The sequence below is a fragment of the Balearica regulorum genome, chromosome 1, assembly GCF_011004875.1.
Source record: "Balearica regulorum gibbericeps isolate bBalReg1 chromosome 1, bBalReg1.pri, whole genome shotgun sequence".
In the NCBI taxonomy this organism is placed as follows: domain Eukaryota; kingdom Metazoa; phylum Chordata; class Aves; order Gruiformes; family Gruidae; genus Balearica; species Balearica regulorum.
This window is the reverse complement of record NC_046184.1, coordinates 151845139-151858389: the sequence shown is the minus strand read 5'-3', so window position 1 is coordinate 151858389 and position 13251 is coordinate 151845139. Positions and strand designations below refer to the sequence as shown.

Below are 13251 nucleotides of genomic sequence, written 5' to 3'. Positions count from 1 at the left end.
GAAAGATAAGATAGTCTCATGTGTTACTGAACCCATGTTCACTGTTCCATGAAGTAAGATTAGGGTACAGTGTCTTCATTTAGTTGTTACAGATTTATGCAACTCCTTAGCATGTTTCATTTTCGTAGTAGCACATTCATATCATGGGTTGCATGTCTACTGATATTGCATGTCTTCATAGTGTGTGTTAATGGGGACATATAATTATTAGGACTCTGAATATGTTATCTTTGACATCTTTGCATTTTGTTATGCCTGTCTCCAAACTACTGTAAAAGACCTTCATCTCTGCCTTTTGGTTACTGTTGCCTTGATATAGTTATGTGCATCATCCATATGACTTCTCATTATCCAGCTTTATTAAGAGGTAAGTAACATAATAACTTTTGGTATCGTGTAGCAATCGGGTTTTTGTAAGGGCAACGTACCTTTCCTCAGGTACGTTCTCCTATGACTCTAAATATACCTGACATTTAACTTGACTTTTACTTTGCTCTTTTCCCTTTGCTTCTCGCTCCCACTGGGATATCCCACTTCTTCCCCCAGCACACAGATATCCATGGAGCTCCTTGTCGTAGTATGTTGTGAATGCTTAAAGTTTATAGAGTTCAAAAACTGACTGCACAAATTAATGGGTGAAAAGTCTGCTGAAGGCAATTAAAGACTTTAAATCTGCTTTTGACTAACATGTACCCATGTGTCATTCATTTATCTCAGATGCCTCTGACCAATGTCATGAATAACTATACCTTCTCAAGTCCCTTTTTAAGCTGGCAGACAGAGGCTTTTAAATCTTCTGCTAATAAAACCAAACCAAACTACACCACATCCTGGAAAAAGGCTGTCACCAGGAAGCAGAATTTTTGAAGTGAATTGTACAACAATTGTCTTTTAATAGCCATCGACTATTTTAGTCAAATACTCAGTGGCCATCAATCTCAACCTCATGGCTACTTCTCTTGTTCCTTTCACTTCCTGCATTATTTCCGTATACTGCCCAGCTGAACTAAGGCAATGTATTCCTAGAGGGATTGTACCAGCAACCATGCCAATAAATAGTATTAATAATTTATGAACAAAGGAAATCTACTTACCTCATTGTCATGATCCTGTGTGACTGGGCGAGCTGGCTTATTAAGAATCCTGAGTTTAGCCTCAGCAATGACCGACTTACTTACCTTTCAGTTGAGGGTTCAAATAACAGCAGGAGGAGACAGCCCCCAAACTTCTTGAGGAATGCAAAAGCAGTCCAAGTACTACGGTGAAGAACTAAGAGCATCAGGGTCACTTAAGCTGCTTCACACTGGCAGCCTCTGTGACTGGATCTCTGAGCCTGGGCCTGGGAAACAAACCCCTGCTGAGACCTGGAGTCATGGAGGACTGGTAGGAATGGGTTTTTTCTTTGAATTTTACTAAAAACAAACAAACAACCTTTCCCCAAAGAGAACACCACCACCACAAGCCCACAATGGAGTTCCCAAAGGGGTTACTGAGAAAATAACCCTTGCAAGAGAATGAAGCTGATACAACAGGGCTTAGTACCAGACCAGATCCTCTCACAGAGATACAGGGTAAAGGCAATAGTACAAAAGGGATGAAAAAAGTAACTGGAGAGTGATGCCTATCGATGATCCTAGAAGATGGAAAGTGCTGAGGTGCTTCCACTCTTTGGTACTATGCAGTGTTGTCACTGGTGGCCTTGTGATACAAGGTATATTAAATTTGCAAAGGACATAAAGGTGGGAGAAACTTGAGTATGTTGGGGGAAGTATGCCAATAGACAGAATTCAAAATTACTTGAATATTGCATAGCCATTGGACATCATCCTTTAAGAAAGATGTGGCCCATACAGAGTGTGATGACACAAAGACTAGAGGGAAGCGATGGGAATCTCCACTAGCCTAGGAAACATGACTTGTGAGAAATGACCAGACTGGGTTTGTTCAAAACAGAGACAAGAAGATCTTGGGGACAAACATGACAGAAGTTTCATCTGTGACCAACCTCAGCTCCAAAGCATTCATCAGCATAATGACCACCTGTATGACAAAAGACAAAACCCTTCAAAGCTGCAGCATGATCACAGGAGTGATCAATGGCATCATGGAGGCCTTCAGGCCCTGTGTCAACAGGGTACTTTTTAGGTGCGAATGCAAAGATTATCCTGACAAATAGGCCATGTTCCATGCAACACACATATTAGAAAAACTCTAAACAGCCTTGCCAGCTTACCCTTGGAGTGCAGCAACTCCTGGGCGCAAATCTAGCAAATGATTTAATTTTGACATGTGAGCAGGGTACATGAGCCAGGCATCTGAGAAACAAAGACCTTAAAAATATTAATTAAGAAAATTCACTTCCAAGTTACACATCAAAATGGTGAAAAAAGAATATTTTTGGCTTTAGAGACAACCAGCAACATAAATATAAAATTAAGTTCTACCACACTTACAATGCATTGAACTAATTAACAAGTATTAAATAACACGTCCTAGAACACATCTGTTTAGCAGTCTTTGCAAGCATTGTTGGTGATACACAGATCCCTCCTCAGTTTTACCGAACTGAGGAGACTCCAAAGTTACAATAAAAGTTCTTGTTGTCAGTTTTCAAGTGTGCAAGCTCCATGACAACCTGCTCCTGATGTGCTAGTATGCTCCTGCTCCTGTAGTCCTCAGTAATAGCAATGTCTACCAGCTTTGTGATGGTCACACACTTCATAACCACACATATACTCCTTAAACCCAACACCATCAGTGATCTTGCCTCCAGACTGCTGTTTCCCTCACTCCCTCTGCCTTTTCTGTTCTCCAGTTAGTGCTTCACCTCCAACTTGGCTGACTGATTGAGAACGTTACTCAGGACTTGAAAACATAGCTACCAATTCTTTCAACATTTTGGGGGCAATTTTCCTGGACTTGTCACAAGGAACCTGCACAGAACTTCCACTTCGCATCTGCTAATGTAATCATTTACGTTATACTCACTTGTTTTGGTTCTCTGCCAATGCCCTCATATAAATTTTTGATTGAAAACGGAGGCAATGTATTCATTCAAGATTTGGAGCAGCCTGAATCTTCATCCCATTCCTGGCATTTAGTGACCATACATCTTCCTTTGAATCGATTTTATTTATATAGTTGAGGAATTCTTATCTGTTGTCATTTTCTTTGCAAGATCTGGCTCAGCTAGATTTTTACCCATTCTTTCCCTCTGGTTCTGCAGTTTCTGACCCTGCAAGGTGTAGCTCTCCTATTTCCTTTCCTGTAGGTTCACTCACTACTTTAATATCTTCTTTCAGGTAGTTGCTCATCCACTAGCTCTACAGTTGTTCTTGACCTATTCCAATCTCTTTTAGGAGACAAAAGTGCTATACAGGATTTTTCATTTTGGATTTAAAGTAAGTCCATGATTCTTCCACATTCAAATGCTTGAGTTTTTAGGTCCAGGCAGCCTCACCAATCATTTTTCCATAATTTCTTAATGTTTGCCCTCTAATATTGTAGGAATAGATCTATTTTTGACTCTCCTGAAATTTGCAGTAAAAAACATGAGTCATTCATCAAAAGTTATTTTCTATCATCAAATTGTTAAAAAATATTTATAATATCCTTTTTTGTTTACTGAAAAGAACTCTAAAGCAGCTTCCTTTTGGGCTGTTGTGTCTGTTTGGTGGCTGCTGGTAGAAAAAGTTTATTGCCCATCGCACCCAAGAATACATGCTGCATATGGTATTTTCCAAACTGTCTGGGGAATTAAAGTCTTCCCCAGCCCGCCCTGTCATTTAGTGTGGATGGAAATCTCTGTCCATAGTCATTCCTGAACCTGAGGGTCCTTACCAGATTTTGGGACTTTTTTATCACTCTTACCCACGGTGACTTTCAAAGAAATGTTTTATTTGTACCATTACCTTTTCTCTCTTCTTAATTCATTACTTCATTAATTTCTATTAATAATTAGTAATTAATAGGTAATACAAATACTACCTCTACCCTTACTTTTCTCTCTTCTTCAATGCCTCCAGGTTACAGGATGCAAAGAGAAAAAAGCGGCTTTGTGGTTGGCCTTACCTCCTGGGCTCCTTGGCTTCATAGACTAGGGGTGGTACCTCAGAAAGTTGTCTCTTTCCATCTAACCATTTTCTGGGGAAATCAGCCCAAGACTGAAGAAGTTAAATACATATACACACATACATTTAGAGGTCTGAGCAAAAGAAACCCAAGAATGTTAAACAGAGTTGCATTTGCTGTAAATGGGACAACACACCTTAGTGTAAGTAAAGCTCTTGGCAGCCTATCAAAAATATTGTCCACAAAAAAATGTACTTATGTTCTCTGCTATGGAGAAGTCCAGCAAAAGGAACAGCAGGCACCAAAACAGCACAGCGGCTGTTGGCTGTTTCTTCTCAGTTGTTCCCAGACTCTTTCAAACAGAGCTCACCCTGCCATCGGTAGCGCTGGGAGCAGCAGCTAGCAGTTCCTGGGTAGCAGCGGGACAAGCGGCAGGGTCTGCTGTGGGAATGAAAACCGAGACAGGAGAGAGCCAGTGAGGTTGAGAAATTGGTAGACACCATGAAGAAAAAAGCTCTACAATATCTCTTGACTATTGATGTCACCTGTCTTAGCCTATGCCTACCTTAACCTATGTCTCCGAGACGCCTGTTTTTGTTATTAATGTTATTAATATTTGTTTGCTGTTGTATTTTATTTCTGATTTTGATTTTTTTTTTTAAATGGGAAGAGGAAAGCTGAAAGGAAAGCTTGGTAATTCTGATCTCCACCGGCTGACAAACTGGTAGAACATATAATGAATTAAGTTATTGACCGCCATGCAAATAAAGACCTAGTCCGTGCCCGTCCCTTGCCCCCCCGTGCTCCAAGGTCAGCTCCAAGGTCAGCCTGGAAACGAGCTGCTCATGGGGCGCTCAGGCAGTCGCGAGGAGAAGAAGGGTGCCCAACCAAAATACAAGGAGAGCTGTGCCTCCCAAAGGAGAGACCAGAAGGCAGCCAGGGAATGCACCTGCACCCGGGGCCGGCCTGTGGGACTTGGTGCCTTTTCGGCAGGGCGGGTGGAGGCGGACAGAGGCAGAGCACCGGGGAAGACGGGCTGCGCGGGGGGAAGGCGGGCTGTGCGGCGGCTGAGGCACCTAGTGCGCCCGTCCCGCCCGCAGGGGCCACAAGGGAGGTCGCCCCTTTTCAGGCCCTGGCTCAAGACGTACCGGCCTGTTTTACACGGGCCATTGAGCGGCCATTGAACGTGACCCTCCAGCACCGGCTGAAGCGGTGCCCTGACCGCTGCGGCAGTCCCCGAGGGGCTGTGGGCGGGCAAGGGCGCGGAGGCACGGTGCCCGCCGGGCGGCAGCCGGGGCCGCCCCGTTTTCCCCCCGCAGGCTGCGGCTCCAGCCGCCCTCAGCCGCGGGGCAGGGCGAGGGGCGACGGCCGCTTCGGCCTTAGGAAAGGACCGTCGCTCCCGCCGGCGCCGGGGGCAGCGCCGCTCGCCCCGCCTCCGCCCCCCGCCGCGCTCCCCCGCGGGGCGGGCCCGCCGGGCCGCAGGGCCGCCCGCACCCCGCGGCCACCACCGGCCGCAGCGCGGAGAGGCGCGGAGCGAAGCGGAGGCGCTCGCAGAAGATGATGGCCCCGCCGCCCGCCCCCGCGGTGTCGGGTCCGCTGGCCGTGCTGGACCCCACAGGTGAGCCCCGGCACCTGCCCCGCCGCAACTTTCCTGCCCCGCCGAGTGCCTGAGCCGCGGGGGACGCAGCGGCGGGAGCGCGGTGCGGCGCCCACCCCGGCGGCTGAGGGGGAGAGCGGGAGCCGGCAGCCGGCTGCGGGGGGGGGCTGGACGGCCGGGCGAGGCTGGAGGGGAGCTGGGGGCTTCCCCCGGGGACGAGCAGCTGCCGCTCCCTCAGCGCTTTAGTTAAGGAGCTGGAAAGACACAAGCGGGGGCTGTGCCTGGGCCCCGGGGGATTTCAGCCTGAGATTACCAGTGTGGGTCATGCTGCCTCTCTTACTGTCGCTCACTGAGGTGTTTAAGAATATCAATTTTTCTTTTGGCTTTCCGCTGCGCTTAATGAATAGCCGTGCTGGCGGTTTAACATTAGAGCGAATGGCTTTATACGGGATGTTAATAGAAAAATGAACGTAAGAGGTATCCTTATCTGCTTGGTCGAAATGGCCAGTTGCTGTGCTGGAGCAGGTGGAAATGTCGGCAGGGTGCGGAGCTGGCTTGGGGCAGGTTGGTGGCCGTGCCAGGCTTTCGGTTAGTTCGCATCCGACCCGCAGAACAGCGGATTTCCTTCTTCCCATCTCTCCTAATTTAGGGGTTCGTGGCTAAAGTGGTGTGCTCCTTGTACTTACAGCGTATGTCCTGAAAAAACAGAGACGTATGGAAAAGGAAGGACAAATATTTCATTATTCTGGTGAAATTCATTAAAGTTGAGAAAATACAGAACTTATTGGTAGGAATTTGTCTGGGTAGTGCTTGAAAGGATAAACAGAAACTTTGCTATGCACCTAAGGATTGTACCAGCCAGTTAAAAATGTATTAGGTCTTAATTTTTGTCTTAAATTTGGAGGAAAAAGGGTATCACTGTTGAAAAAGTAGCAGTGGAAGATGTGCTGTAACTTAAGAATGCTAGCTTTAAACTAGTGATCAGCTGCTCATTAAATTATTTATTAGTGAAACAATTGCTGCCAAAACAATGAAGTCATAGTGATAGTGCATGATATCACTTACTGTAGCTACACCACATAGTATAGCAGGGTTTGTGGGTTTGGTTTTTTTGTTTTGTTTGGGGTTTTTATTTTGTAGTAGAATTGTAAAAGAGCACAGCAATGTTTCCTTTGGTCTTGAATATCTAGCACACTCGTGGATGCTTCCTCAACAAATTTATAATAAAGATAAGAGACAGGCCTGATAAAAGCTGCTGTCTTGTGGCTTGAAACGAATGCTGTTGCATCTGGTTTAATTAGTTCAGCACTCTGGACAAGTCAAGCATTTAATCAGAAAAGGGAAAGTAATCACCAATAGCAGGTGTGAGTATCTCTTTTAAGCATCTCAGTCCATCACATTTAATTTTGGGAGGCAATATAAGATTAATTCAATTTCACTGGCATAAACCATTTTTGAAAATACACAATGAAAACCATAGCCGAGAGAGATGGCACCAAAGCAAGCACTGAAGTAATTAAAAATTATTAATTTAGCTCCAAACCTCTTCCCTTAAATATTTTCTCGATAGCAGCAAAGCAGCGGATACTATACTCCTCGGTCTATGGTGAATTTCTGCTTAAATTATCTTGTTGTATACAGTTAATGCCATGCTCTGAAACATGTCACAATTCTTAGTAGCATTCATTAGGTAATAAAAATGCACCATTTTTTCTGTTACAAAACTTTCCTTTCTTATCTTTTCTCATATTAGGATGTTAATATACATTGGGCTGGGGCAGTATTTGAAATAAGTGTTTCCATTTAGATCATCTTAACTAAATCAAAGAGGAAGGTATGAAATTGTGTGGTGCTAATAGTCAGGAAATGTGATTGTGATCCCAGCAAATTGCTACACCCTGCAGTGATTCTTTCCTTGTCCAAAATCATTCCACGCTTTTTAATAGACTTTATGACATCTGGAGCTGGATTTTAAAAGGAGAGGTGACGTTAGCAAATTGTAGTTGCCTTGCTCTAAATGTAGACTTTTTTGGAGTTAAATTGCAGATCATATGCAAGTTTTCCAGAGTTGAGAGATGCTGTTTCACTCTAGTCTTTCTTTCCCTTGACCGTTGGATGCATTCTCTACCATGGACGTGTTTCATTACAAATTTGTTTGTTCTGCTTTTAAACTCACTCTTTGCTTCATTCAGATCCAGACTCTACCATTCATCATTAGATCCACCACTTTACATTCTACCACCAATCTGGTCTGTACTGTCCCCCCAAAACCATTCACTTTCCCTAGTCTTCCTACAAACTGAATTTATCCCCCAACCATCATGAACAGACCATTGTAAATATAATTTTGTTTTCTGCAGTTGATGAATGGACAAAAGGTTTGGCTGAGTCCGGCAGAGCTTGGTCTTCAGGAGGCACTTTTTCTTGTTACTCTGTGGAGGATGATCTCACATTCTCTCCTCATGGGCCTTTGTCCCAAGGAGACAGCAGTCTGGTATCTCTCCTCCTTGTCCTGATCGTGTTCTCTTTCCTTCCACTGAAAGGCTCAAGCAGGTACTTTGCCTGACAGACATTTAGCAAGCAAAGCAGAGAGTGTTTCTGGGACTGTTCCTTTTCATGCACAATTTAAGTCTATGCCAGGCAGAGCACAAGCCGGTGATGTGGCAGCAGCATTACCTCTCTAATTTATCTCCCAACTTTTACTGTCGTGCCTATTGCTGCGTTATCAAAACTCAGTTAATACTTCACTGGCCCAAACTGCTGAAGAATATTGCCAATAGAAGGTAATAAAATGCTCGCACCCTGTATTGACTGGCATTGGGTTTTGGCTGGCAGCTACAGTAAAAGCAGATCCAACAAACTGCATGGCAACTGCTACAAACACCAGTAAACACAGACTTGAAAATCTAGCGAGCCAACATGACTGAAATAGCGGAAGGGAGCTAATAGTAGGAACTCTTTGCAGCTGTAGCCTTTTTTGTCTGAAGATATTATGCTGCTTTACAAATATTACTTAGGCCTCACAATATGGTGGTAACTTATATACATGTAATTATACACATTTTGATAGGTACAGCAAAGATTTTTATTGATGTGACTAAGGAAACCCAGATAGCCAGAGCAGAAACCAATTTAGACCTGATTTCTACTCACCTTTTCTGAGCATGTGGCAGTCTTTGAGAACAAGGGCTTGCATCAGTTTCTGCTCCAGAAAGAGCTTTTTGTGCTCCTGCCTGTAAGTCATCTCTCCTGGGGTGGAGTTTATAGCTAACTACATGTAGTTATGCAATTTTCCAAACTGGAGTATGAAAAAGAAGAGATGTGATTGGATATTTGTATCTGATTTGAGATGCGGCTGGTAATAGATCAATGACTGTGAGGGTTGAAGAGTATTACATACGTAAATTGATTATGCTTTCTGGCACATATACATTTTGAAGTTAAAATGTAGTTCAGTATGAAAAATGACCCTAACAAATAATGGCATCCTTTTCTGTTTTATCTCACTAAATCCACATACAATTTACTCCAATTACAAATAAGAGCATGCTTTTCCTAAGACATTTTCCAGCAAACTCAGTCTGGGCAATCAAACTCTGAAGGGCAGGTTGGACCCTTAGTTTATCTCCATGCAATCTGATTAACTTTTGCCAGTACAGGTGTTACTTTGAGAAAAATGCGGTGGCTTGGCTCCTCAGGCACTTTTCAGAAAAGCAGACATGAATGCTGCTGCCAGGGCACACTGCTGGTTCGTGTTCAGCTCATTGTCTACCAACACCCCCAGGTCCTTTCAGCAGAGCTGCTCCCCAGCCTGGCAGTCCCTTACCCATATCATTGCAAGGCGTTGTTTCTTCCTTTCCTCAGGACTTTGCATCTGGCTGTTGGATTTTGTACGGTTTCTGCTGGTGCATTTTTCCAGCCTGCCTATATCCCTTTGAATAGCAACCTTGCCCTCCAGGGTATTGACTGACCCCCCCCCAGTTTTGTGTCATCTGCCAGCCTGATGAGCAGGCACACTACCACTTTCTCTAGGTCATTGATGAATACATTAAATGGGACTGGTCCCGAGACAGACTCCCATGGTATTCCACTTGTTACTGACCTCCATTAATCACTTCTTCTGAACCCACCAATCCAGCTAATTATTTAACCATCTGCTTGACCTCCCATCCAGGCCATGACATCTCAAGTGGGTTATGAGAATGTTGTGAGATACCATGTTAAAAAACCTTGCTAGATTTGAGGTAGAAGACATCCACTGCTCTACAAGTCCAGTCGTTGTCGTAGCAGGCAGCGGTTGATTTGGTCAGGCATGATTTGCCTCTGGTAAATCCATGCAGACTGTTGCCAATCACCTTTTCCCTATGTGCCCAGAAATGTCTTAAAAGAGAATTTGCTCCATATTTTTGGTCCCAGCCTCCCAGGAACCAAAGTGAGGTTGATATTGGCTTATAATTCCCCAAATCATCATTTTGGCCTTTTTTAAAGATAGGTGGAGCATTTGCCATTCTTCAGTTTTTGGGGATTCCCCGATCTCCATGACTTTTCAAAGATGATAGTGTGGCAAGGACATCAGATATTATTTAAAATTTGGTAGATATATCGAACAAATCATTTGAGTTTATGGGAAGGGCAACTGATACGTGGAGTTACAAGTCTGAAGTCTGCTTTCCCCTCTTGGCCATGTGAACGGGTTTCATTGAAAGAACTGCCTTTAACCTCACACACTTAATGAAGAACTCTACGTTTCCATGTCCCCAGTGACCCTCCATGGCTTAACAGGGAATTGCCAGAGGCAGACAGCTGGGGCCCAGGCTGGAGGGGAGATGTCTGAAGAGCCTTATGAATTATTTCTTGATCTTTAGCAGGAAGACATTGTACACGCAGGTGAAAGAGACTTGCGTAAGCTCAATAGATGATATTTGTCTTCAGTAAAGTTGCTTGCATTTCATACTAAAAGACTGGACTCCTTTTTGGCTGGTTGTTCTATTGGAGAAATGTCAGCAAGCATACAGATTTTTATTATAAATGCATTTATTTATTCATTGAAATTATCTGACTTGGTTTGCAAACACCACTAATCTAGCCTGGCTTTTGAACTGTAAACATTTAACTGAGGTACCTGACTTTAAATTGGCCACATAACTCAAGTGACTCATTGCAAATGGCTTCTGCTTGCTTTTTGTCTTCCCTGCATTTCCCTTGCTTTTGCTTACGGCAGCACCCTCGTAGCCTGATCCAGACAAGGTTGCCTTCCCCTCTCACCTGCCCCTCCCTGGCCGGGGCTGTCTCCTCCAGCACCCACTGCAGCACCACAGCCTCATCTCAAGGCCGGGCGCGCAGGCGGCTTCGTGAGGCCGCGGCGGGGAGAGACGTTGGCCCCGTGCTGCGGGCAGGTTCTGCTCCGGCTGGAGCTCCTTGCTGCCCGGTTGCAGCCTAGGGTAGCAGGGCATCGCGTGGCCCAGTGCTCCAGGGATGGTCCTGCACACTCTTGCCTTGCTTTTCAAAGCAAAAAGGACAGACAAGGGGAGCACGGGCTCTCTCAGTTTGATTCCTTTGGGTGCCTTTTGTTAGTTAGGGTCACGTCATCGATTGCTGTTTTGAAAGAAGTCTTACCTCAGGCAGTGCTATGGGCTGGGGCTTTGATGTCAGTAACCTGTGGTTGCAGCTCAGATGTGCCGCCACCACAGCAATGTTAAGTGACTTGAAGCAGGCTGAAAGCAGTAGATGAGCCTGCCGTTTTTAACTTTTGGGTATCTGAATAATCCAAATCCCAGTGAGACTGCATGTATTTCACTGAGCAGCTGCTGCTTAAAAAGGTAGTCCCATATATCATTACCTATCAACTGTATTACAGCTTTGCTTCGGAGATACAGATTGGTTTGCTTACCCGAGTAAATATGAAGAGCACATTTGTTTTCATGATAGCATGCAGAGCTTCTGCTAATCTTGTTTAAAACAGAAATTTTTACATTCTGTCCAGGTAGAGTCAAATTGGCACTTCACATAGGTAAGCGTTTAAGGCCTGCAGGATCTGACTTATGGAGGTGAGCAACACTTAATTATAAATGTTACTGAAGACAAGGCATAATTATCATTGTCACTGACTTTCAGTTCAGCTTAATAAAAACTCATCTCATGCATGTACCCAATGTGTGTGCATTAAGCTACGCTGAGCTCTAGGTAACTCTGTGTTTTTTAATTCCCTCTGTTGTCTGCCAGCTCTTTTCCTTAGTGGGAGAAGAGTGGGTGAACAACAGAAAAGATTAACAAAAGAAGATCTTCTGTTATTTTGTATTTATTCTGCCATAATTGCAATGAAAAGCTCTTTTTTTTCCCCTCCCCACTCCCTACAGGGCAATTTGCAAAAAGGAAGAAGACTTCGCTTTGGTTCACAGTCTCTCTACTGGTGGTGTCTGTTTTCATACTGACCATAGGTCTGGCAGCTACCACAAGAACAGAAAATGTTACCGTGGGAGGCTATTACCCAGGCATTGTTGTGAGTAAAGAAATTTTAGATTATTGGGTAGAACCAGATAAATTATTATCAACTGGGTGTGGGAAGCTCTGATTGATTAAAAAAAAAAACAACCAAAAATAAAGAAAAAAATTCAGTCCTGTTGGATTTCACAGGAGAGAGATTCTTCTTTGATTTGATCTGTGTGATAAGGTAAAGGGATGAACTCTGTTTTTCTGAAGTACCCCAAAGGGGAGGCTGTTAGGGGGCAGAAGGGGGTCAAGCACAACAGTGTACTGGGCTTGGGAGCCTATGTGAGAAGCTGTGTTGTGGGCGTATAAGTAGACAGTAGGCATGGGATAGATTTAAATGACCTGTTAGAGGTTTACTGCTCTGATGGCAGAAAGATCCTCTCCACTCTCGTGTCTGTGTGCCAGGAATTCTCCTGGGTCCATCACAGGGAAGGTCCTATGGATGGGGATGTGGAAGCTTCTCCCTGGAGCCTGCCTAACATAGAATCATAGAATGGTTTGGGTTGAAAGGGACCTCAAAGATCATCTAGTTCCAAACCCCCTGCCATGGGCAGGGACACCCTCACTAGACGAAGTTGCCCAAAACCTCATCCAGGGATAGGGCATATATAACCTCTCTGGGCAACCTGTTCCAGTGCCTCACCACCCTCACCACATCCTCTTGTGCAGTCTTGCTGTCAATCCTCTTGTACATGATCCCCTTCCAAAATCCATAGTATTTTTTTTTTGCCTTGCGAACAGACCACTTAAACACCTTCCTGCACTGGGCACAAGGTTTGAGTTGTGTCTGCGTAGCCCTGAGGTGCCTCTGTGACTTCTGCTGGTTCAACCCCCAGGGCCCTTTCTGAGCTCACAAGAAGGGATCAGACGTATCCAAAAGTTGGAAACCCCTGGAGTCAAAAAGTTTTTTGAGATACCTGGGCTGAGTCTTAAAAATGAGGAATACAGACAGCAAATAGAGAAAGGCTCATCTGCTTCATTTGGTCTCCCCAAGCCAGGCAAGAGGAGGAAGAAGGTGCAAGGTGAAGAAAGAAACTCATGTACTTAGCGATAGGCACCTGCTTAAGTATGTGGCTCCACCACTACCAAAATGT

General features: G+C 44.6%; 1 protein-coding gene and 1 long non-coding RNA gene across 2 annotated transcripts in view; one reads left to right on the top strand and one right to left on the bottom strand.

Annotated features, from left to right (window-relative positions):
• The window catches only part of LOC142599389 (uncharacterized), a 171568-nt gene that overhangs the window by 20430 nt on the left and 137887 nt on the right, over positions 1-13251 (bottom strand). The gene's annotated exons all lie outside the window — the stretch shown is intronic.
• The window catches only part of TMEM255B (transmembrane protein 255B), a 75128-nt gene continuing 67400 nt past the window's right edge, over positions 5524-13251 (top strand). Inside the window, exons 1-2 of the mRNA XM_075739143.1 lie at positions 5524-5689; positions 12025-12167. Of these exons, the coding sequence (XP_075595258.1) occupies positions 5629-5689; positions 12025-12167 (204 nt within the window). The 5' untranslated portion in view covers positions 5524-5628. The remainder of the gene's footprint in view (positions 5690-12024; positions 12168-13251) is intronic.